At 42.9% G+C, this 23,591-nt stretch overlaps 1 protein-coding gene across 10 annotated transcripts in view; it reads left to right on the top strand.

Moving 5' to 3' along the window:
* TANC2 (tetratricopeptide repeat, ankyrin repeat and coiled-coil containing 2) overlaps positions 1-23,591 on the top strand; it is a 154,540-nt gene that overhangs the window by 88,240 nt on the left and 42,709 nt on the right. For all 10 annotated transcript variants that reach the window (XM_033078947.1, XM_033078950.1, XM_033078951.1 and 7 more), the window contains 6 exons: positions 3,854-4,117; positions 6,841-6,966; positions 9,468-9,749; positions 12,490-12,623; positions 20,127-20,358; positions 23,052-23,218. In XM_033078947.1, the coding sequence (XP_032934838.1) occupies positions 3,854-4,117; positions 6,841-6,966; positions 9,468-9,749; positions 12,490-12,623; positions 20,127-20,358; positions 23,052-23,218 (1,205 nt within the window). The remainder of the gene's footprint in view (positions 1-3,853; positions 4,118-6,840; positions 6,967-9,467; positions 9,750-12,489; positions 12,624-20,126; positions 20,359-23,051; positions 23,219-23,591) is intronic.

The raw sequence follows: 23,591 nt of genomic DNA, 5'->3' as shown, positions 1-23,591 counted from the left end.
TCTTACTTGAGATGCTATAAATCTTTGCATATAGTTAATGTTAACAGCTCATTTTCACGTGGGACCTACAAAAACTGCTTCTCCCATAGTTAATGTTGGAAGGTGAATGTAAAGGTTGATGTTTTCCAGGCACTGTCTTTGCCTCAAGGAGAATTGGATGGGATGGTAAAAATTCCCTCGTGTGTTTGACTAGAGATACATTAGGTTGAAAACCTCCCAGGGCATAAGCCAGCTTGCAACCAAATGAGAAATAATATTTGTGGCCTGTAAATACACAAAACTGTCTTGAGAAGTGTAGTGTTGTCTGTAGTGCTGAGGTGTGCTGTCTTGGAGGGGCTTCTTCTGCTTCAGTGCAGCTCTGTTATTTCCCCAGAGAAATACAAATATTTCACCCATGTTATTTGCAAAAAGTTCTAATCAGAACTTCTGTTTCTAAGGGAAAACAGAAGTTTGACAGAGGAAACACAGGAGTAAATCTTGAGTGCTCAAAGCAGGGTGGTATTGTGAAGTGACTCCAGCACTTCTGGGGTGTTTTCCCTCCTGGCACCACGGTCCATGTGCCTGCAAAGCTGCTTGAAGCTGTTGCAGGTGGTGCTGTGGGTGGGTTGGGATCATGGGGACAGAGATTCAGCAAATCCCAGGGAAAAGCTGCAGACAGGATTGTGGATGGGCACTGCACTGCCTGCACCCTCATGCAAGGGCCTTTCCATGGGATGTCATTCACTGTGTGTTTTCCAGCAGTCAGATGATCTGGATGCCTTAAATTCTGTCAGTACTCACATTAAATAGTGTGAGACTGCACTAGTGGAGACTGGAGGCACAGCTCTGTATCTATAAATACGTAGATCTGTATGCACACGTCTGTATTTATGTCCCTATGGTATTACTTTGGTGCTATAGAGAACCTCAGCTATTTGTGCGTGTCAGGTTTCTCCTGTTCTGTGTGTGACTCAGACACTGTCCCGTCCTTCTCTATCCCTGCAGTGTCGTGTTTCCTCCCAGCAACCCAGGCATGGCAAGGTTCTGATTTTTTTTCACCAGGGTTGTGCTTTTTTTGTGTGGATTTAGCAGTTGGAGGGCCCCAAGTGTTCTCTGGTAACCTGTTGTGTCCCCCGGTGGGTTCCAGCACGTCCCATCTGTGCCCTGATGCACTGGATCCCTTGGAGACTGGGGTTGAAAGATCTGCCTCTCTGCAGATGGCTTAAGGACAAAATTCCTGCTCTTTGATAGATTTGAGTTCATCAGTTTATCTCTTCCCAGTTTAGAGCATTTTGTCAGTTCAAAGGTTCCATTTTTTTAGCTTTTGATTAATGAGGTATCCTTGTGTTTAAAAATCATAGAATTTTAGAGTGGTTTGTGCTGGAACGGATCTTTAAAGACCAACTAATTCCAATCCCCTTGCACTGTCCCCAGGTACCACATCCACATGTTTTTTGAACATTTCCAGGGATGGTGTTTTCATCATTGGCCTGGACAGCCTGTTCCAGGACTTCACCATCCTTTCAGTGCAGAAATTTTCCCTAATATCGAACCTTTATCTTCCTTGGTGCAACTTGAGGCTGTTTTCTCTCATCCTGTCAGAATGGAATGGAATGGAATGGAATGGAATGGAATGGAATGGAATGGAATGGAATGGAATGGAATGGAATGGAATGGAATGGAATGGAATGGAGAAGAAGGGAATAGGAATGGGAATGGAGATGGGACGGGAATGGGGACGGGGATGGAATGGAATGGAATGGAATAGAATAGAATAGAATAGAATAGAATAGAATAGAATAGAATAGAATAGAATAGAATAGAATAGAATAGAATAGAATAGAATAGAATAGAACTATTGCAGTGTGAAGGGACCTACAATGATCACCTGATCCAACTCCCTTACCATTTCACAGCTGCCCAAATCTTTGCACTTTCATTGTATTTATCTGCCAACTTGATGTTCACAACTTTTCTCCCCCAAATATCACTCTTCATCTTAGTAGCTGCAGATAATTTAAATTTTCTGAAATTATCTTTCTGAAATAGGCTTTCTCCTCTTGTCACTGTGAAGGTGTAGTGTCTGAGCAGCTCTAGGGGTCACACTATGGGAGATGTGCTCAGCATGTCAGCTCACATTGCTGACTCACAGCTAACCTGATACTTTTACTTTTAACTAAAGTTAAATTTTTTTTGTTTAAAATAGCTCCTAGAAGAGATTAAATCCATAGAGCCATCACTTCAGCTTGTGTAGCAGCACTTAGATCATCCAGGGCTGTTCAGCAGGTAAATTAATCCACAGGGAGCAGTCCTAAATACCTGATTCAATGACGTGTTTGCACATAAAACAGCTTTAGTGTAAACCAGAGAAAATTATGTTTAAAATGAACACAAATTGTTGATTAGAAAAAGGGGCAGCAGGACTTAACAACTCTTTTTTCTCTTTTGTTGTTTCACTTAGAGAAAACTTATTTTGACACATGGTTATTTTGTTTTTCCTCAGTTTGATGTGTTGGAAGATGGCTGATGTCAGCTGCTGATTTGTTTCTACAAAGACTAATTAGACACATACTGAGATAGGCATTTAAAATTAATGGATTCTAATGGATCAATGGGATTTTTTTCTGTGAATAGAAAACATGGCGTGCCTTGCCCTGCAAACCCAGTCTTTGAAATGGAATTTTTTACAGAGAATCATTTCAAACATATTTCTTAGACAATTTAAGGGAACAAGAGAAGTGTGTGAACAACTGTTTTCTGTTTTTATCTAATTTTCTTATCCTAAACCATAAATATGTTTTCCTGATAGCAAGCCCATGTATAAATGCCCAACAAATAAATACCAGTTCTTAGCAGTTGCGTGTGTTGGTTTTAAATTTCAAAATACATTTCAAGCAACTAAATTTTGGAACATTTGATGGAATGCAGAGAAACTCCCTAGAGTTTCCACTCCCTAGAAAGAAACCCAATAGTGACCAAGCCATTGAAATGAGGGGGAAGATGGCAGGGGTGGCACGGGGTGTTCTGTAAGGTTCCTTCCAACCCAAACCATTCTGTTATACTCTAACATGCTCAGATAAGCTGGTGTGATTGTTTGGATCTTCTCTCACTAAGGTTATGACCTTGAATGAATATATTGGGGGCTAAAGATGAGAGGAAAGCCAATAGCCCAAAGGGATTTACAGCCAGGGGGTAACTACGCTGGAATCCAGAACAGAAAATACAATTAGGGAGAACATGGGGATGTTCTGGATCAATTGAACATTGTCACTTCCCAGTAGGAAAGTGAATATAGCAACATCCTCATCCCTAGTATAGGGGAAACTGAGTGGATTACAGTTAAAGCTTCATACAAACTTACTGTCAATCAAATGAGATAAGGGATTCAGTTTCTGAATGAAACTTGTCCATGGGTGCTGGTTCTTCGGGTAGGTCAGTGGAGGCTTCTCATTGTCAGACCTTGCAAGATCTTTCTTGCAAACTTCTGCAAATATTTCCTGGAAATGGAAGGGTAGAAACAATGGTGACAATTAAAAGACATGAGGAGCCGTGGTAATGTTTCCTCCTAAATAACTTCTGTTCTTTCTGTAACGTGTATTTGAATACAATGCAGCACAGAATTTTTAATTCTCTTTGTAATTACAAATGGGTTTTAATGGTATGAGCCAAAACATCAGAGCTTAAATGTTCTTTTAGAAGTTGTAAGCAGAAACAGTATCATTAAACTAAAATCCATAATCTCTGATTTATGTGGATGTGGAAAATATGATGAAGATCATTTTTGGCTCTTGCATGGCTCAGCTCAGCATTGAGCAGCAGTGTTCAAGCCATTCTTGCTTTGTTACTCATTTTGTATATAATTTCTTCCTTCCAGCTACGTTGACAAGTTACTCTGAAAATGTGGAACGTACTAAATATGGAGGGGAAAGCAGTAAGGAACTTGGATCTGGGGGAAACCTGAAACAGTGGCAATCCCAGAAATCCAGCATGGACTCCTGCCTGTATCGCGTGGATGAGAACATGTCAGCCTCCACCTACAGCCTCAACAAAATCCCCGAGAGGAACCTGGAGACGGTCCTGTCCCAGTCCGTGCAGTCAATTCCTCTTTACCTTATGCCTCGGCCAAATTCAGTCGCAGGTAAGAAATTCATGTTTGCACCTTTAGGTCAGAGCCAGACACAGTACACAGATGTCACAGCCCTTCTTGTGTTTCCTTATCCAAGATAAAATCTCCTTCCTGGAGTCATCATCCTTAATAATGACAAAGATTGTTTTTTTGTTTGACTTACTGGTTCTAAATGGAAAATTCCTCTGTGGAAAACTGTTTCTGATGGTGTTTAATGGTTATTTCAGCAGTTTATGATCCCTTTCTTACAAAATTGTACAAGATTATGGGAAAATATGTTTTAAAATAAAAAAAAACAGATTCTTTACTGTAATTACAATGCAAATGTCTGGAGTTTAAGGTGTCAAGGTGTCAAGACATAGCCATTTCTACTATTTCAAAGGATTCATTGCAAGTAAAATCAAGTATCTCATGTTCTCTGAAGAGCTGAAGAGTTCTGGAGTTAAGAGAATGGTGGTACTTTCTGTCTACAGAAGATTTGCTCTGGGTCCCATCTCTCGTGATGGACTGTGCTCCAAACATCTCACACCTGACAGCACCTAGAATTTGCTGGTGACTGACATTTTTTTGTCTTGGCATAAAAACAACATTCTTTTCATTTAAATTCATGTCTACTCTTTGAAATATTTGTAAATTATGCTGTACCATACCTTACCAGCCTGCTGAGCGTTCCCCTGAAGCTGGTAACAGCAGGGCAGAAAAAAGAGATGGGATTAGAAATATTAAAGCTTTGCTGCAAAGCTGCTTGCTTGGAATTACTCCCCATTCCATTATTGCTCCATGTTTTTTTCTTGCTAGGTAACTTCTCTGGGGTAAAACATGTTGTCTGTGTGTCTGTGTGGGCATGTGGAGAAATCCACACTTTGAATTCTGAGTCCTGGCAGATGCTGCTCCAGAAAACCCAGAGACAATTCTGATAGATACCCCTAAGAGCCTGGGATTGTCTCTTAAATCAGCATCCCTTGGTGAACCAGGCTGCATTGCATAACTGGATTAGTTTTCCTTTTTAATCCCACTTTAGCCAGTCACAGACCTAAAAGCAATGTAGAATGAGATTTATAGATGGTGGACTATGAGCCCAGAGCCTGGAGGTGCAACACAGACTGAAAATCTGAGATTTCAGCCTGGAGAGAGGGGATAGAAAAATACTCGAAAACTCTGCTTGCATAGCCTGCTTACTTTAGGTGAATTCCTTATAAATGGCACTGTGTAAACACCTTCTAAAGCAAACAGAGCAGGCTGGGCTATATAAATTTAAATACATGTGAGTTGATTTAATTGTCTTTGGAAGTTGTTGACTTGCTTGGTGCACTTAAAGGCAAATACTATTTCAAGAGGAGACTAGCTATCCAGTAAAGTTTAAGAACAACTTTCCCTTCTGGATGTTCATTTTATAGTTGAGATTTTGCTGCTTTGAAGTACTATGTCAACTAACACAGATCATATCCCAGGTTAAGTCATGGAAGTAACTATGATAAGAATTCAAGACTTGGCTTAACGTTTTATCATCAAATTATCACGTATCAGCTCCTATATGCTTATGGCACCAGAAAATTACGGAGTTTAGGTAATGGATTTGTGTGGGTGGTTTTCCCTAAGCAGTTTAATCTCATTATCTTTGTGCCTGAACGATGGGAAAAGGAAACCAAATGCAGTTTCAGGGTTTATTTAAGTCTGTGTGCAAATGTGACATTGCTCAAAGAGTTAATGCTGAGCTACCAATTCCATGTTCTTGCTCTGGTGACACAGGTTGGGTAACCACTTGATAAACCAGATTAGTTGACTAATCCAACTGAAAATTAACCCACCAGAAAATAGGTATATTAATTTTGAGCCTCAAGGTCATCAGTGTGGAGACAGTACAGCTGGGAGTGGGGCAAAAGCTGCCTTTCTTTTACTGGTATTCCACGGTATTCTGCATTTTAGGGTAATCATGAATTCACAGCTTTGCTAAAACAGGCTCTTCTCTTATTTTTTTTCAAATGCAGTTGAATTTGTATACAGTCTGTTCTTAGGAAGCAAAGCATAGCAGCGCAGCACTTATAGCAGCTGGCTTTTTTTCCCTCCCTTTTTTCTTTATAGCTTTTTTTTTCTTTTTAAGATTCTCCCCAAATATCTTCCAAAACAGCACAAAAATGCCCATTTTTATAGCAGCTTACAAAGTACAGTCACTGAATGTATAGTGTCCTTGCTGTCACTGGGGAGTTTACAACTGGGAGCAGTTTTTACAACACATTCTTCCCTGTGAGGGTGGGCAGGCCCTGGCGCGGTGCCCAGAGCAACTGTGGCTGCCCCTGGATCCCTGACCAGGTTGGACACTGGGGCTTGGAGCAGCCTGAGACAGTGGAAGGTGCCCCTGCCCATGGCAGGGATAGTACTGGGTAGGCCTTAATGTTGAGTGTCTCTGCCAGCTTTGCACAGACATGACTGAGTTTGTGATTGGTAGAACTCGGATCAGATCAAAGAGATCGGATGCGAGAGACTCTACGTCTCCATTTTCTATATATCTTCTATTTGGGAACACCAACAGGAGACCAGACCAGACCAAATACCAATGAAACATGAGAAAAAGTCACCAAAACACTTTAGGGGAAATGGTACTTGGTTCACATCACCTATGTTGTCTCAAGGTAGTTGTGTCTCTATGTATTTTCATTAAAAACTGAAAAATACAATAATCAGAGCACAAGATCCAAAAGCTAGGTGTGATGTTCTTCTTTGCTTTCTCATGGCAGCCACCAGCTCAGCACACCTGGAAGATCTGGCTTACCTGGATGAGCAGAGGCACACTCCCCTGCGCACATCGCTGCGGATGCCGCGGCAGAGCATGGCCAGCGCCCGGGCACAGCAGGACCTGCGAGGTAGGGACACAGCGGGGGACTCGGGCAGCAGCCACTTCACCCATGTCCCCAGAATCCCAGGATGGTTTGGGTTGAAAAGGACCTCAACGCCCATCCAGTGCCACCCCTGCTATGGCACCTCCCACTGTCCCAGGACACTCCAAGCCCCAGTGTCCAACCTGGCCTTGGACACTTGCAGTGATCTAGGGGCAGCCACAGCTGCTCTGGGCTCCCTGTGCCAGGGCCTGCTCACCCTCACAGGGAACAATTCCTTCCTAATATCTCATTCAACCCTGCCCTCTGGCCATTCCCTCTTGTCCTGTCCCTTCCTGCCCTTGTCCAAAGTCCCTCTCCGGCTCTCTTGGAGCCTCTTTCAGCATTGAGAGGCTGCAGTGAGGTTGTCCCAGCTCCCGGATGAATATCCCCAGCTCTCAGCTGGTTTCCTTAGGCTTACTACTTTGATAAGTTATTAAAAATGAGAAATTTTATAGACTACTACTGTTTTTTCTTATTTTCTCAGTCAAGGCCAGGGATTACAGTTCCCCCTTGCATTCTTCAGTGTGCCAGTGGGGAAGGGGCCCAGTGCAGTGACAGGGCCACCAGCTCAGCCAGCACTTGTAGGGATTCTCACAATGCCCTTATTCAGGCAGCTCTTTGACTTCTAAAAAGCCTTTTGAGAGGGGAAATTTTTGTGACTATTTGTGGCAAATTCCACAAACAAGATGTTAGCAATGAGAAGAACCAGGGCTGACATTTTAGTGTTTTGCTTATTCCCAGACAGCTCCATCTCGATTTGCTCCATGTCCTTGGGATTTCAGGCAACCCTTCAACTTACATCCCTCTTAATCTGAGTTCAGTCTTCCACCACGTGCTTAAACTGTCAGTGTGGCAGTCCTGAGTCTGCAGCAGATCACCAGGCTAATGCTTCAGCCCCATCATTTTTTGTTGCACAAATGAGTAAGTGACTGAGAAGGCTCATTTGGGATATTTTCAGGTTGTTTCTGTGCCATGAGACTGGTTCATTCTCCTCTGCATAGAAGAGGGGTTTCCTTTGGCCATACATGAAACTTTTCTGTTCTCTAGGGGTTTTTTTTGAGCCCACCACCTTAGGGTGAGGAACTGGGGAGCTGGAAGGCACAGACTGGGTTTATAGACTACTACTATGCTTGATCTGGTACAGCCTGGCTGGGCTTTGTACCAAACATATGAGCCCCCCCCAAAAAATGAGTTTGTGAGCTTTGGATGGCAGTCTGTAATGAAATCCTGCTGGCTGCTGAGGCAGTTTTAGAAGAGCATTAGCAGGCAGTAAGTGAAGAAAGCAAAGTTTGACAGACCAAATTTCCATATGTTCAGAGGCAGCAGCTTGCCAAGGCTGTGTAATTTGCAGTGATTGCATCCAAAACATTCAACTTTATTGTAGGAACAGAATCAAATTGTTTTCCAGACACACTTTCATAACCCTTGTAGCACTACATATGCCTTTTGAGTTTTGTTCCCCCCCTCTCCCTTTTAGGGACATTTGCATGAGAATAGCAGCAGTGTTTGAATGTTTAAAAAATTGTTTCTGATCCTACCTGAGGTGCTGTGCTGTTTTTAAAAAAGAGAGGGAGAAGATGTGAAAGCACAAACCACCACTATTTGGAAATATTTTCATGTCACTGCATGTGCAATGCATGCAATTCAGGGTTCTTGCCTGAAATGCTGCATTTTCCAGCTATTGCTGTGAAATTGCATCTATCTGGGCTGTTACAAAGAGCAACTCTTTGTTCCAGCTGGAAATCTTAAACTTGTGTTTAATTTTAATCTTGTCACTGGGCTGAAATAGTGAAGGCATTCCTGGCCCTGTGCTGAGGGACACATTACAGCCCACTGTCTGTTCCCAGTGTTCCAAAATCTCTGTGAGAGAGACTAAATGGGAGATTGTCTTTGCTATTTTTTTGTTAAATCAATTATTTTCAGCAGGAGAGCAATAGAGTAATCTCAACACTAGGAGTGTGACAAGAATTCATCCCCTAGGATGGGAAAGGCAATTTTTGCTTTCCCTATTTTCATCCCTGGGAATTTGAGGCTTTTCAGGTTGCTGTAACTCAAGGCACAAGCTGATGGCTGTGATGTACTATGGGTTTTCGTCTCCAAAATGCAAATGTCAGCAGTGCTGCAGTATGGGAAGAACTGAGATTTTTTGGGTGAGGTTTGGGATTGAGGAGAGGATAGTTCCCACTCCCCCAATATATGGTGGATCTGTATATGCAATATGCAGTGGTATGCTTTCCTTAAGTTGTTTTTATAATTTCCAGGGGATTTTCCTCACAGTATGTGTTTAATACTGTTGCCTTATGGGTAAGAGACTATCACGTGCTTCTTAGAAACACTAAAAAGTCGTTTAGCCTTTTTAGGCTAAATTGTGTTTTCTTTTCACCTTTCATAACAGAAAGATTTCTGTGTGAGATAAACATCCGTTTCCAAAGTCTGCTTTCCCCTCTTGTGTGGATGTTGATGTTCTTCCCACGTCTCCTTTCCAGTGCGCTTTGCGCCCTACAGACCCCCCGACATCTCCCTGAAGCCGCTGCTCTTCGAGGTGCCCAGCATCACCACGGAGTCGGTGTTTGTGGGCCGGGACTGGGTGTTCCACGAGATCGATGCCCAGCTGCAGAGCTCCAACGCCAGCGTCAACCGCGGGGTGGTGATCGTCGGCAACATCGGCTTCGGCAAAACCGCCATCATCTCCAGGCTGGTGGCACTCAGCTGCCACGGCACCAGGATGAGGCAGATTGCTTCAGACAGCCCCCACGCCTCTCCAAAACGTAAGGACAGCAGCACGTGCGTCTCCAAAACAGAGTCAGCTTTTAAAGTGGTCTTGGCTGAAATAACCCCATTTCTCTTCAGGCCCAAGAAACAGCTTAGTCTTTGCTGTGAAGCAGAGGAAGGGACTTTGAGAAATACATCATAGAGGCCTTGAATGGTTTGGGTTGGAAAAGACTTTAAAGATTATCTTGTTACAAACCCCTACCATAGCCAGAGACACCTTCCACTATGCCACGTTGCTCTAAGCCTCATCCAACCTGGCATTGGACACTTCCAGAGATGGGGCAACCACAGCTTCACTGAGCACCCTATACCAGGGCCTCCCCACCCTAACAGGGAACAATTTCTTCCTAATACCTAATCCAAATCTACCTTCCTTCAGTGTGTGGCCATTTCTTCTTGTCTTAGCACTCCATGCCCTTGTGTAAAATACCTCTTCAGCTGTCTTGGAGTCCCTCTAGGTACTGCTACAGGCAGCTTTTATACTGCTCCTGTTCCAAAGCTGCTTTTTGAAGAGTCAGAATAGTCTGTCTCTGACTTGTCTGGCTTAGAAACATCACAGACTTTCCCTGACTGGGAAGACTCCAATTTTAGAATCATAAAATTACAGAATGGTTTGGGTTTGAAGGGACCTTTAAAGGTCATGTAGTCCAATCCCCCTGCTCATGACATCTCCAGCCGGATCAGGCAGCCAGTATTCTATGATTATGAATCCATGCCAGTGCATTCTTCTTCCCATACAGATCGTTTATCTCATTGATAACATTCCATCTCATTGATAAATATTGATAAAATATTCCATGCAGGTCATGAGCCCATGTAGGCTCAGGACCCAAAATCCACCTCCTCTGGTCCCATCCAGTTCCCATCACTACTCGCTGGTAGGTTTGCAAGTGGAGATGACAACATTTTAAAATCACTCAGCTTTCAGTAAGACAGGACTAAAAATACTGAGTTAGGTACCTGAAGGTATCTTTAAGGATGTAGGTCACTGTATCTCAGTAAAGCTGTAGTTAAATCTGTTTACTGGAATGCTGTGCTCTTGCCCTGTCAGAAGGACTGAAATGTCACCAGGGCTGGCGTGTTGAACAGTGGCACTTGTCAGAGCTAAATGAACAATGTGTAGTGAAAGGCAGGGCTTGTTTCTGTATTTTAACTGCAGCTCTGCAGTGCACCAGCTGCAAGTGTGTGTCCCCAGTCTGCTTAGGGTGATGGTGAACATTAAAGAGATGACTGTGTTTAACTCCTGGACTAATAGCTGGATTTCTCACATGAGGTGACCTGCACCCTTTGTCCACAGATGATGAAGATCCTTGGTCCCACCTAACACATTGTTTAGTTCTCTGTCCATGGAGTTGAAAGCTGAATGATTCCTCAGTGTTAGATATTAGGATGGAAATCTCCAGAATCTACAATTATTTTGACTTGATTTCCTAAAGAGATCACAAGTACCAGTCTAGGTATAGATGATAATAGTAATTCTGCAAGATCCTTGCAGGTCCCTTCCAATTCAGAATATTCTATGATTCATCTCTGATTTTGTGATAAGTTTCTTTGTCATTTCTTTTTCCATATGCTGAGAAAAAAACTATTATGCTTATTAAATCTTTGCTAATTAATACGTTCTAATCAGGTGGTCTGACTCTGATACAGCCGTTGTGCAATCAGCTAATTAAACTGGCTTGAATGCAGCCTTACACTTGTAATTCCTTTCTCAGAAAATTGATACAGGTGACAGTGGTGTTATGCTCAGAATCAAGAACGTGCCTCATTCTAACACATTCAGGCTTTAATTGTGGAGGCAGCAGTTGTCCTCCTCTGTTGTTTGCCATTAAATGGGTCATTGTTTGCATGATTGTTTCCAGTCGAGCTTGGGGATGCACTGCAGCAGTCCAGTCAGGAGAATCCTCTGCCAGTACAGACTGCACTTCAGAGTAGTGTTGTTCTTAAAATAATCAATAATTAGACATCACCAAGTGCTGCATGTTGTGGCATCATTCAAAAATCCTCCATATGAGAACTTAGGAGTGAAAATAAAAATGGTTTGGGAATGTTATCCACAAAGGCCGGGTGCATAAGCTTCTGTAGCAATCTGCTGGTAAAGCAAATTTCTGCTTTACCAGGCAAAAGAAGCAGCTAAAATGCACTAGAATGCAGTTAAATTTGCCAGAGATGATTCCAGGATAATTTATTACTTGCTTGCAAGCCTTTTCCCGATCCTTGTGCTACTCCTGCTCCTCTCCTTCTGATTAAATTAATGGGCTTCAGATGGCTGTATTAGCTGAAGCTCTTCGTTTATTTATGTTAGAAAATAGGCCTGTAATTCAGAAGAATTGGCTGTCTGTGCTGAAGGAAGGCTTGGAACCAAATTAACCAGCTATTGTTCATAACAGGGGAAGGTCTGTTGGCAGAAATGCAGAGCAAGAGAGCTCTACCCTCAACTCCACCAAACCTGAAGGCAGAGCTTGCCAGAGGACCCAGTTCACTCCATTATTGTCATTATTTTAAAGTCAATGAAATTACAGTGGGGAAAATGAATAAGGCAAACTCGCAGCTTTTTCTTAGTGGTCCTTTCCTGCTTCTAAAAGAAGATTCTTGAGAAGCCTCTGGCCTGGAAATCCCTGAAATCCCAACCAGAGTATTTGTAGGAAGTATTTTAAGTGCCATGCATAGGAAACAGCAGCTGCCTGGTTTGTAATAATAACGTTAGTGCTTGTCCTAACCTCTTTCCTTGGCCAGATGTGGATGCCGGCCGAGAGCTGCCCTTGGCCCAGCCGCCTGCCGCCCACGCGTCCATCACGAGCGGGAGCTGCCCGGGGACCCCCGAGATGCGTCGGCGCCAGGAGGAGGCCATGAGGAGATTGGCCTCGCAGGTACAGAAACACCCAGCTCAGGGTATGGTGGTCCTTGGGAAAATGGCAGTTTTAATGGAGCTCCCTAGAAGTTTTCCTGCTTGACGTCACTTGGAAACTCCGTGTGTTCAAACGCTCACCTGGGGAGCCTCAAGAGACACTCTGGAAGGAGTTTTCGTACCTAGGAAAGTTACTTCTCTAAAATGAAACTCCCATGACATCAAATACACTACCCCGTTTCTCTCAGGGTTTGTCTTTCACAGCCACCCTCCTTTCTCTTTACAAATGTTAGGCTATGACACAATTAAAGAAATAATTGTGTTTTTCCTTCAGCACTGAGAACAAAATTGCCCAGTGTTTGAGCAGTGTTTTGTTTGAAAAGGGCAGGTACTGTACTTGGGGAAGGCCCAAGCTGAGTGTTAATGCTGTGTGTGCATGCGGGAATTTTTCGGAAAATTCTGCAAAGTATGCCATAGCCTTTGGAACAATACAGAAATTCCTTGCTGTTTTGGCAGGTGTGGTTTGTATGGAACATATGGAACACTGTCACTTATGTACACGAGATTTACAGCTTGAATTTTATTATATTACTGAGATTTAACCCGAATTCTGTGGTGTTGGAAAGGTGCCATTCTATTGCTTTGAAATCCAAGGACTTTGCTCTTGCTCCTTCTCCACCTTTTGGAGTATGGGAACAGTTAATGCTTTCCTGTCACCTGCTCCAACTTTGGAGAGGAAAATAGCAAGAAAAATCTCTGTTCTAAGTTATTACCAGGACATGTTTTGCTTGGCTTTTTGTGCCAGATGCTGTCTTGTCCTGTCTGCTTTCCTGCTGCACTCAGATGGCCAGGCAGGGAGCATGTGCTGCGTAAACAAATACAAAGATTTGATACTCTCTTCTTCCACATGGAGTTCTTGAAAGGAATGCAATGCCCAGATCTGGTTTTGTTCAGGATGCATTAGTCATTGTATTCCTTGCAAATCTGAAGCTCTGCAGACTACCAGAAAGGGCAGTAAAGTGTGCTGTCTCTGCTTAAAATACCTCATCTATCACTTCCCCTGAGTGCTTAAATCATCCTGCTGGGTATGTAATTGATAAATGGATGCCGTTTTAGCTTCAGTTTCCTCCTGGAAAAGGGAAGGAATATGGCTCTTTCAAACACTGTATCACATCCATGACACAGATCACTCACAGAAGCTTTTTTGGCAGCACTGGAGAAAGAGGTAAAAACAATCCTGACAGCCGAAATCAAAGTTAAAATAGGTTGCTATACCTTGGCTGCACGCTCTTTAGGCAGGGTTTTAAGGTCCTGAACAGACTTTAGCCATTTTTTTTTTGGTAGAATAAATCCAATGTGTTGCTGTCATAACACAACAGCTGAGTTTGGGACATGTGCTGCCCATAGTGCCTGCAGCAGGATTACCTACTGGGAGCAAGGTCATTAATCTCCCAGTGAATCTTCACTGCTGTAAATGGAGGCAGATTCCAGAAATAACAGTCCCCAGCATCCAGACGTGAGGTCCTGATGAACGGATCAATGCCAAGGCTGATGAGTTGATCTTGGAGCACTTGGAATCGTTTCTTGTGCCCGAATTGCTGACACAGCACATGGAACTTAAAAAAATCTTCATCATGTTCAGCTAACAGTTCCTGGGATGACACAAAGCAACAGCATGGCTTGATTTAGCGTTCGGAGGTCTTGGATTTGTTCCCCCTTTTTGGAATCCTTGGGAATCAGTGTCTCATCTGCCTCACTCCCATTCTCTGGCTAGTAAAAGGAAAAGTGATCCCTGCGGGTAATGATCCTTGGATAACTGGTGCTGGAAGGGATATGTAACCAGGTGTTAGTAGTATATTATTTAGGAAGAGTGAGTGACTTCCAGGTGTGTTGGATGAGGACATGCATTGAAATAAAGCACATACTTAAATTCTCACTCAAAGTTTCTTTTCCTGCTCTGAAGGGAAATTGTTCTTTCGTTTTGTTGTATTTTGTAATTATTTTTTTGAGCTCCATGTTTTTGTTTATTCTTTGTCATAAACAGCAGTTTGGTTTATTGCATCAAAACCTTTTCCAAAGGGGCTGTGCAGCACGCTATAAACAGTGAGTTTGATGGATTATCAAGCCTCAGGAAGAAAAATAAAGACAAATAAAATGGTTAAGGATGTTTGTCAAACTGATAGCTGAGAGTCATGTGCATAGTGCACTCGTAGTAACCTCCTGGGGTAGCACAACTCAGCATCGCCACTGAGGAATCCTGGCTGTCAACAGCAGATGAATTGATTTGCTTGGAAAGAGCTGTGCCATGTGATGTCCTCGATAAAACAAACACTCCGTGTCCTGCCGCAGCTGTGGGATCTGACGGCTCGAGTGACAGTGGGGGAAGAAGCATTACTGACCTGGCAACAGAATTGGAAATCCCTTAAAATAACAGCCTGGAGCTCTTTGTTGGGCATGCAGTCACCTCCTTATCACGTGTCTGACTTGCCTTTCAGGCATCATGAGAATTTTGAGACTTTGAAGATGCTGACCTCTTAGCTGAGAAAAACCACTGAATGACTGGTAGACAATAGCAAAAACAGTTGGTTAAAATAATTTAGCTTCCAGATTTGAATGTCTGATGCCACATTCTCCAACAAGCATTTGAGGGAACAGTTTAGGAAAACCTTCATACAGATAAGCTAAAGGCTTTCCAAAGTCTAACACAAAAATGAAAAGATGGAGAAAAAAAGACTGGAAGTGCATTTAGTGCTGGAGGAGGGAGGAAAGGAACAGCATATTCCTGTGTTACTAGCTATGGAATATAAAAAAGAGCTGCTGATGGCCTCCTTAAACAGATTTTGTCTAACTGGCTGAAGAAAAAGGAACCAAAGGAAGAGAAGAACCCTTCGGTCAGTGTGGATGGAAAAGTATTTCTTGGATGTGTGTGTTTTATATTCTTGTTTTATATTCTTGACTAAAGTCAGAATTGAAGTACAGAAGAAGGTGTTGACAGTGATGGACAACCACAATTGTCAGGGTTATTTTAGGAGCTAGATGATCCATATGTGAAGAGCTGGGTAAAGCTGTGTGCAGATGTTCCACCTCTGCCTGCACTGAGCAGAGCAGGATGTTCTCAGATTGGACTGAGGTCACTGTGCTGGAGAAATGCAGATTGTTACAAAAGCAGGTTAATAATATACAAACAGTCTTAGGTAATGGTTGGTGCAGGCTCCAGAATGCTGGTGGGAAGCTGGTTTTCCTCTCACCCACTCCCCTTCCCTCTGAAAATGTCACTTATCCCAATATTCACAATTTGTGTATCTATGATGACAGAAATGGAAGGTGAACAGACAGTTGCCTTTCCTCCTCTGGATTACTCAGGGCTGTACTTTTCTGCCTGGTTTTTGTTCAGTAAATTCTTGGGGGCAAAGTTTACATTTAGCTTTTAATGTCAGAGATGAACAAATCATTAATTTTAGAACTAGGTAACTGCTGACTGGCAAGCAGGACCTCGACTCAATCCTGCCATACTGACCTTCCCTTTTCCCTGAAGGTTTATCCTTTACTCACATAGGATTTTTAAGGGATTGACTACCCAGTTTTAACTAACCCACGAAACAGCTTTATTCTTTGGATTTCTGGATGCTCTGTGGTGGCTTGTGGTATCAGCACTTAAACCAATGGACCTGAAACCCAGCTCAGCTGCACTAATGGATTGTACGCCGTGCAGAGCAGCTGGTGGAGGAGCTGCACATCCATTGCATTAATGCATTTTGCTGATGCTGAACACAGCTGGTGGCTCCGGAGGCTCTTCTCCCCATCCTCCAAGCTATATCCAAAGCATCACTAACATTGCTGCAGGCATATAAAAGGAGAGTGCTCCTACCTTACACAGAGGTGGAGGGATTCGTTGTTGCTGAACCTTTATGCACTGGGTCACTAATGACTTTGAGAGGGCATTTACCAGCATTCTCAGCTATGTAAATGTAATGAACATTCCCAATAAACTGGGTCACCCAGTGCCGCGTACTGGGTCACAGTCGTGTAGTGCTGATGGCCATTTCCATTATCACAGCCTGTGTTGTGCCTGGCATGTGGCATAGTGGCAGGTCAAAGTATTAACGCTGCTTTTATTTGAAGCTATTTTGTATGGGTCAAAAAAATTTTTGTTAAAGGTTAAAATACAATGCTGAAGCCCTTTAAGAGCACTGGAGAGAGTGGGGTGTTGCTGTGAGCTCAGGGATCTGGGAGGTTGGTCCAAGAGGGGTTGGCTGTCCTTGCACGGCACGCTTCCAGAAGGAAGCCAAGACAAACTACAAAGGAGGTGTGATGGCAGAGAAGTGCTGCCTAAATTGAGTAGATTCTGTTTCAGAAGTGGTGCTGGAGAACTGCTTAAAATTGGCCTGTGCTAATAATTAAAAATAACTTCTTTCCCTTGAGCCATCTCCAGACCCTCCCATTCCTTTGATGTTCATGCTACCCTTCCAGCCTTTCCCCTGTTACTGTTATCTTCTCCCTCTCCTGCCATGTCGCTTGTTCCCCTTCTCTTTCTTTTCTTTTCCTTCCGCACCCTCTGTACTTGATGGCTAATACGCAATCTCTTTTGTGTGTCATTTTTTCCCCTCTCCTTTGCCCTCTCTTGTCTTCCTTTTGCTCCATTCATGAGGCTCTTGCCCACTCATCACCCAGCATTTTCCATTATCCTCAGAATAGCTGTTTTGCTTTTAATATCCTTCATCCAGCAGCTGCTTCCCTCGGACAGCAGGAAGGTGAAGTTTACATGAGGCTGGATGAAGGCGGAATTGGGAATTGATTGTGGCAAAAAAGGAAGAGTAAGAATGACTGGTGTTGGAAGGGTTGGGAGAAGATACTCCTGAAGAGCTCCTGGGTTAAACACCTAGAGAGGATACAAATGATGTCTTCATCATTCTGCTTTGCCAGTTACAAAGATGAAGTTTATGTTATTTTAGAGTAAATTAGTGTTCTGGGGCTCCTTGACCCCACTTTAGGAGGAAATGGGGTCATGTTGGCCGTGGTCCATTCACTGTGTTCTCTGTCCCCACATCTGGTGTTCCTCAAGTCTTGTAACACATGATTAATATTTAGAAAAATGAGCTACCAAGAAGCTCATGATAAATGTGCTGCTTTAGTGTGTAGCCAGATGGACTCTACACATCATTTTAGGAGAGGAGGTGCTCCTTGGAAGTAAAATATTCATCATACAAGTGTCGACTATTTTGCAGCTCTTTTTCAAGCAAGAAAGGAAACTATACAAATTTTTAACTTCAGGAATTTCATACTTAATATAAAAATCACAACACCTTGGTTTCTCAGTATGGAGTCACTAGATTCCATTCTCTGCCCTTAACATGAGCAGGTACTTTGAGCACTTGACTGGATGTAGGTGTTACTTCTACCATCCTAGCCCAATCTCCAGCACCAGACTCCACTCTCAGCACTGGCTTTTGGCAACTGCTCTGTGGTTTGAAGATAGAGAAAATGCCACAGAGAATGAATAACATCAGGATGAATTTCTGGCTCAGGTTGCATTTTCTGAGAATGCCATTCTACCTTTGCTTTGGTTGAATTCCCAGAATCTTTCTTGCTTACTGCATTAGCTTCAGATCCACCCATTAAGCGTTATGTCCATCCTGCTGGTTCTAAGACTTAGTTGATATACCAGTAAATCAAGCACAAGGATCCGGAATCATGGAATCATGGAATTGTTAAGGTTTGAAAAGACCTCTAAGATCCTCAAGTCAACTGTAATGCATGGAAGTGGCTGAAATTAATTGGGTTGTAATTGCACGTGTGTCCCAAAATCTGATGGTGATGATGATTGCGTGTGGCTCTTTTTCCATGACATGAGTCTTCAGATTCCTGGAAGAAATTAATTGGCCTCTCATTAAAATAAACTTTATTTTTGTGTCTACACAACAATTACATAGGAAATCTGAGTAATTTCTGTTAGTGAAACCTGATATCAAGGAATGGCAACTTACAAAATTTCATTCTGTGAAATGCACAAGTTATAATCCCCAAATAAATAGGATCAATGAAAAGAAATAATTACTTTACATAGTGCTGTTCTCTAAGGGAATTCATATTCTTACTGGCTGGTAGGAAAAATTTTGTAAGGAATGTGGAGGTATCCATTAAAAGTTAAATACATGTATTAGAGCTTGATGCTTGAAATAGCAGCCCAGCTTCCTCATCGCTGCATGTGTCACACCTCGTTTTGACTGGGAAAAGAAAACACTGCATTATACTCCATTGGTAATTTCATACTGAAAATTAAAAGCCAGTGCTGAACCAGTATAGGTGAGGACCCCAGCCTGATGTGTTCATTCCTTGGTACCATCCTTCACTGTCCTGGCCGCCCTGCAGCCTCCTGCAATCCAAGGGATAGATATTGCAGGTGGGGAGACATCATGTCCAAAGCCAGAGTCACATTTCATCCCATGTGCCCTGAACCCCAGAGGAGCTTTTCCTTTGCAGCTAAAGTGTCCTTCCCAAGTTCAGAAATGCGATTTATTTTGCAACATTCTGTGCTACAGTGCTCCAGGGCAGTGGTGGTTTTGGTACAGAACTGCTCCCACCTGCCTTGCTGGGATATTTTTGGATACTCAGTGATATTTGAAAAGAAAACCCAGTCCAGAATGGGAGCTGGAGAAAAGCTTTGTGCCCTGGCAGGGGCTCATTCCAAATGGGCAGGCAGTGCCTGAGGCTGGAGGTAGCAAGGGAGCAGGAGAATCTAGGCTGGAGTTGTGCCAGAGCAACTTCCCAAGAGATTCGCAAACAGAGACAGATTTTTGAGGGCCTTTTCTATATTGCAAAAGAAAACAAGAAAGTTGGCAGCATGGCCTGAGAAGGTATCACTGGTTTTCTTTGTATTTTAATAAGTGAGCAGAATGTAGCAGGGTTCTAGCAGAGTTTGCTGAGCTGGAAAATCAGGAGAAAGATGGGGAAAAGGGAATTTTTTTTTTATTTAAATGATTTTTTTTTAATGGAGCATGGGATCACAGTGTATGAGTAAATTAGTGAGCCTGGCATCGCCTCCAGTTTAGGGGAATCTGTACTTCCAAAGTGCTGTCACGATGTGATGGACTCAAGGAAGTGCTGTCTGTCCATTTCCACAAAACTTGACATGTGAAAACAAAGCAAGTAAAGAATAAGTTCAAGAAAACAATCACAAGTTAGTGCTGGCACCAAGACCTTAAACAGAGCTCAGAGCACAATCCGAGCTCAGCACAGCACTTCAGAGATGTCACCTGCTGTCTCTGTCTGTATCTGCAAACAGCTACAGCTTAATTTCATTTATTCCTCAAGTGGGAGGTCCAGTCATTTTTCAGGATCAGTGCCTATTTTTACCAACTGATTTGTCTGGATTCTTGTCATGGGTAGTTAACACTCATTGCTCTTAAAGACTTCACCTGCCAGAACAGATCAAACTCACCAAAGGAAAAACTGCTGCTTTTACAACTGTCCTGATACGACATCTCTGATGAAGACACAGAGTTTTTCATTCTTTTCTCTTTGCTAGGTTGTAGCTTATCACTACTGCCAGGCTGACAACGCCTACACCTGCCTGGTGCCCGAGTTTGTGCACAACGTGGCCGCCCTGCTGTGCCGCTCGCCGCAGTTTGTCGCGTACCGGGAGCAGCTGCTGCGCGAACCCCACCTGCAGAGCCTGCTCAGCCTGCGCTCCTGCGTGCAGGACCCCATGGCCTCCTTCCGCAGGGGGGTCCTGGAGCCCCTGGAGAACCTGCACAAAGGTACTCGTGTTCCCCACGCTTCCCCAATTTCCCATGCACCATCTTTAATTATGATTTGAAAAATGACACTTAATTGGATCTGAGTGTTTGAATGGATTAATCTGTCTGCATTGCTTCTCGAGCTGAAGAGGAAAGGTGGGATCTGGAGAAGCTGGGAAGACTGAGAATCATGGAATGGTTTGTGTTGGAAGGGACCTTAAAGCTCATGTTGTTCCACCCCCTGCCATGAGCAGGGACACCTTCCACTATCCCAGGGTTCTCCAAGACCCAGTGTCCAGCCTGGCCTTGCACACTTCCAGGGATCCAGGGGAAACCACAGCAGCTCTGGGCAACCTGTGCCAGGGCTGTCCCATCCTCACAGGGAGGAATTTTTTCCCAATATCCCACTTGGCTTTCCCTTTTCTTGCATCTTTCATGTCCCAAACCTGTCCTTGCAGTTCTCAAGGTGAAAACAAGCAACACAGCTCTGCTTACAACAACATCTTCTGATACATTTGTGTAGGGGTGACTTCTTTCCCCTTTCCTATCCACTATTTAGTGGACTTTGGAGAATCTGAAGCTTTCAGCAAAGGACTGGTATCATAAAAGTCCATAGATACCCTGTGTAAAGCCTCTAGGGGAGCTGGTGACAAGCCTTATCCTGATTACAGACTTAGAGCTTTTTCTAATACAGCACTGATTTTGTCTTCGTTCTCCTCTCTGCAAGTTATAACTAATTCATTGTGACAGTCACTAAATTTAAGATCTTTGCTTGTTGCCATGAAAACTGGCAGAGCATTGCAGAGTTCAAGATTGTTGTCCTGTAGAATCATGTTTATTACTGTGCCTGTGCTGCATCTTGGCAGATAATTTTGTTACCACCCTACACACAAAAGTGTAAGATCCAACATGAAATAGATCCAGATTCTGCCAGATTCAAAGCCCCAATGTTCAAATCAGCTCTTCAAAACTGTGTCCAAGCTCTGAGCAGCAGCATCCAGGTCCAGCCTGCCCAGTTCCACCAGGCACAAAGCCTGTGTAGAGCCAGCACATCATGACAGCAGTTGGTTTTCATGGCATGGAGAAATGTCACTGTGGAAGGAGTGTGGTTGTTCTTTCCTGTTGTCACTCTTGACAAAAAGAAAAAGGAAAAGGATACATTTAGGAACCACTACTCTGAAGGAAAATAATTCCTGGTTATTACTGTACCTCACCTGGCCCTAAATTCTGAGAGGTGGAAAAGTTTCATATTAAACCTTTTTTTTTTTCCCTTTCCTATTGGGTTCTGCACTCAACACAGCTCCAACAGAGCCACTGACCAATACTCCCACTTTTCAAACCTGCTGGTTGAGAGTGCTGGCAAGCTAATTTGCACCAAACGTCCTCTAACAAGATTTACAATATCTGGAAATTGGTTCTAAAATATATAATATTTAAGACTCTATAAATATATCAGCAGGTCTTTTACAAGGTGCTGTTAAAGCTTTAGTGCTGCTGGGACAAAACTATTGCACAGGTGTTAATGGTGAATGTCTCTGGGAAAGTTAGATTCATGTTTCTCAAATACATATGGATGGATGGATGGATGGATGGATGGATGGATGGATAGATAGATAGATAGATAGATAGATAGATAGATAGATAGATAGATAGATAGATAGATTTATTTTTAATGTCAAGGAATCTAAATAATATATAGGAGGACAAAGATCTGATTCTTCCCCTACTCCCTGCTTTCTCCTCTTCTCCCTTAGGCTTTATGAGGAACATGAGATGTGGCTATAAAACTCAGGCACTACATTCACTCCAAGATTTCAGAGAGGAATAAAGTATATTTTCTAGTATACCTAAAAATCTTACTGAGAAGTTAACTGAAAAACCATCTAGGGTGCAAAATACGTATTTTTCATGTCTATGATTACAGTGTGTAAGGCAAGGACAAGAGGCTCAGCAGTCCCAAACACATGGTGTTTGCACATGTCTCTTCTAGCTACAGGGATCTACAGGATCTACAGGAATATTCCTACAGGGATCACAGGCTCTCATTGTCAATGTACATTCTGTGTTGGGGTTTTACAGAAAAGTTTCTGGTGCAATTTAAAGTCAAAGAGAAAAACTGACCTGCTGCTGGGAGTATTGACCTTGTTGATAGCAGGACTTTCTCTGTAGTACTTTACAGTTCAGGCTTTGTGGTACATGTGAATAGCATATGCCATCAATAGACTCAGATTTTACATTTTACAGCTGGTTTTGAGTCTTATTTGGCAAAATTACCTTTGAGAAGATACCCCTTGAGCTTTAAGATACAAGTCCAAAAGTATCTCTATCATTAGTTGTAAAGCCATACTTAGCTCTCAGTGTCTGACATAGAGAAAATTACTGCATTGACAGCATCACCTGGGTTACTATATTCTCCAGCAGCAAAAAAAAAATCCTGTTTAAACAGTCCATGATTTACTTCATATAGGATTTTCAGGGCCAGATAGGAACAACCTGGTCTAGTGGAAGATGTCCCTGTCCCAGCTGGAGGGTGAAATGAGATGATCTGTAAAGGTCAATATGCAATTAATGTTTCATTAAAAAGGTGCTACTACTGTGGATGTTTTCTTGTTTGGCAGTATCTGGTCACGGTTGAAAACTCTGTAGTGGCGTTTGCAGTGCATTATGGTTGCATGTCTTTCGCCTTTCCAATAAATGCTTTTTCTCTCTCTCAGAGAGGAAGATCCCTGATGAAGATTTCATTATATTAATTGATGGTTTAAATGAGGCTGAATTTCACAAGCCAGATTATGGAGATACCATAGTATCGTTCCTGAGCAAAATGATTGGAAAATTCCCTTCCTGGCTGAAGCTGGTAGTGACAGTCAGGACAAGTCTACAGGTATGTTGAGACCCAAAACAGGGATAAACTGTGTCATTGTTGTGATGGACTTTGGTAAAGAAGATCTTAACTGGGTGTTCTGGATTTGCTCAAGACCCTATTTTTTCAGGTTATCCTTTTGGCTTTTTTTATTCTTGGATTTACATCCATGTCCCCAGGCTCACTCTACAGCTTTGGAAGGATCTGATTCATCATTGCTTATTGTTGTCAATAAATGTTCATCAGCAAATCATTCACATCATTTTGTGAGACAGCTCACGTGCCAATGGGATGGGCCCCGACTCACAGAGCCATTAGGAGGGCAGGGCCTGGTGTCCGTCAGTCTGTGCGGCTAAAGAACATCCTCAGCTCCATGTAGAATTCAAATCTTCCT

The sequence above is a fragment of the Catharus ustulatus genome, chromosome 23, assembly GCF_009819885.2.
Source record: "Catharus ustulatus isolate bCatUst1 chromosome 23, bCatUst1.pri.v2, whole genome shotgun sequence".
In the NCBI taxonomy this organism is placed as follows: domain Eukaryota; kingdom Metazoa; phylum Chordata; class Aves; order Passeriformes; family Turdidae; genus Catharus; species Catharus ustulatus.
This window is presented reverse-complemented; position numbering and strand designations above follow the sequence as displayed.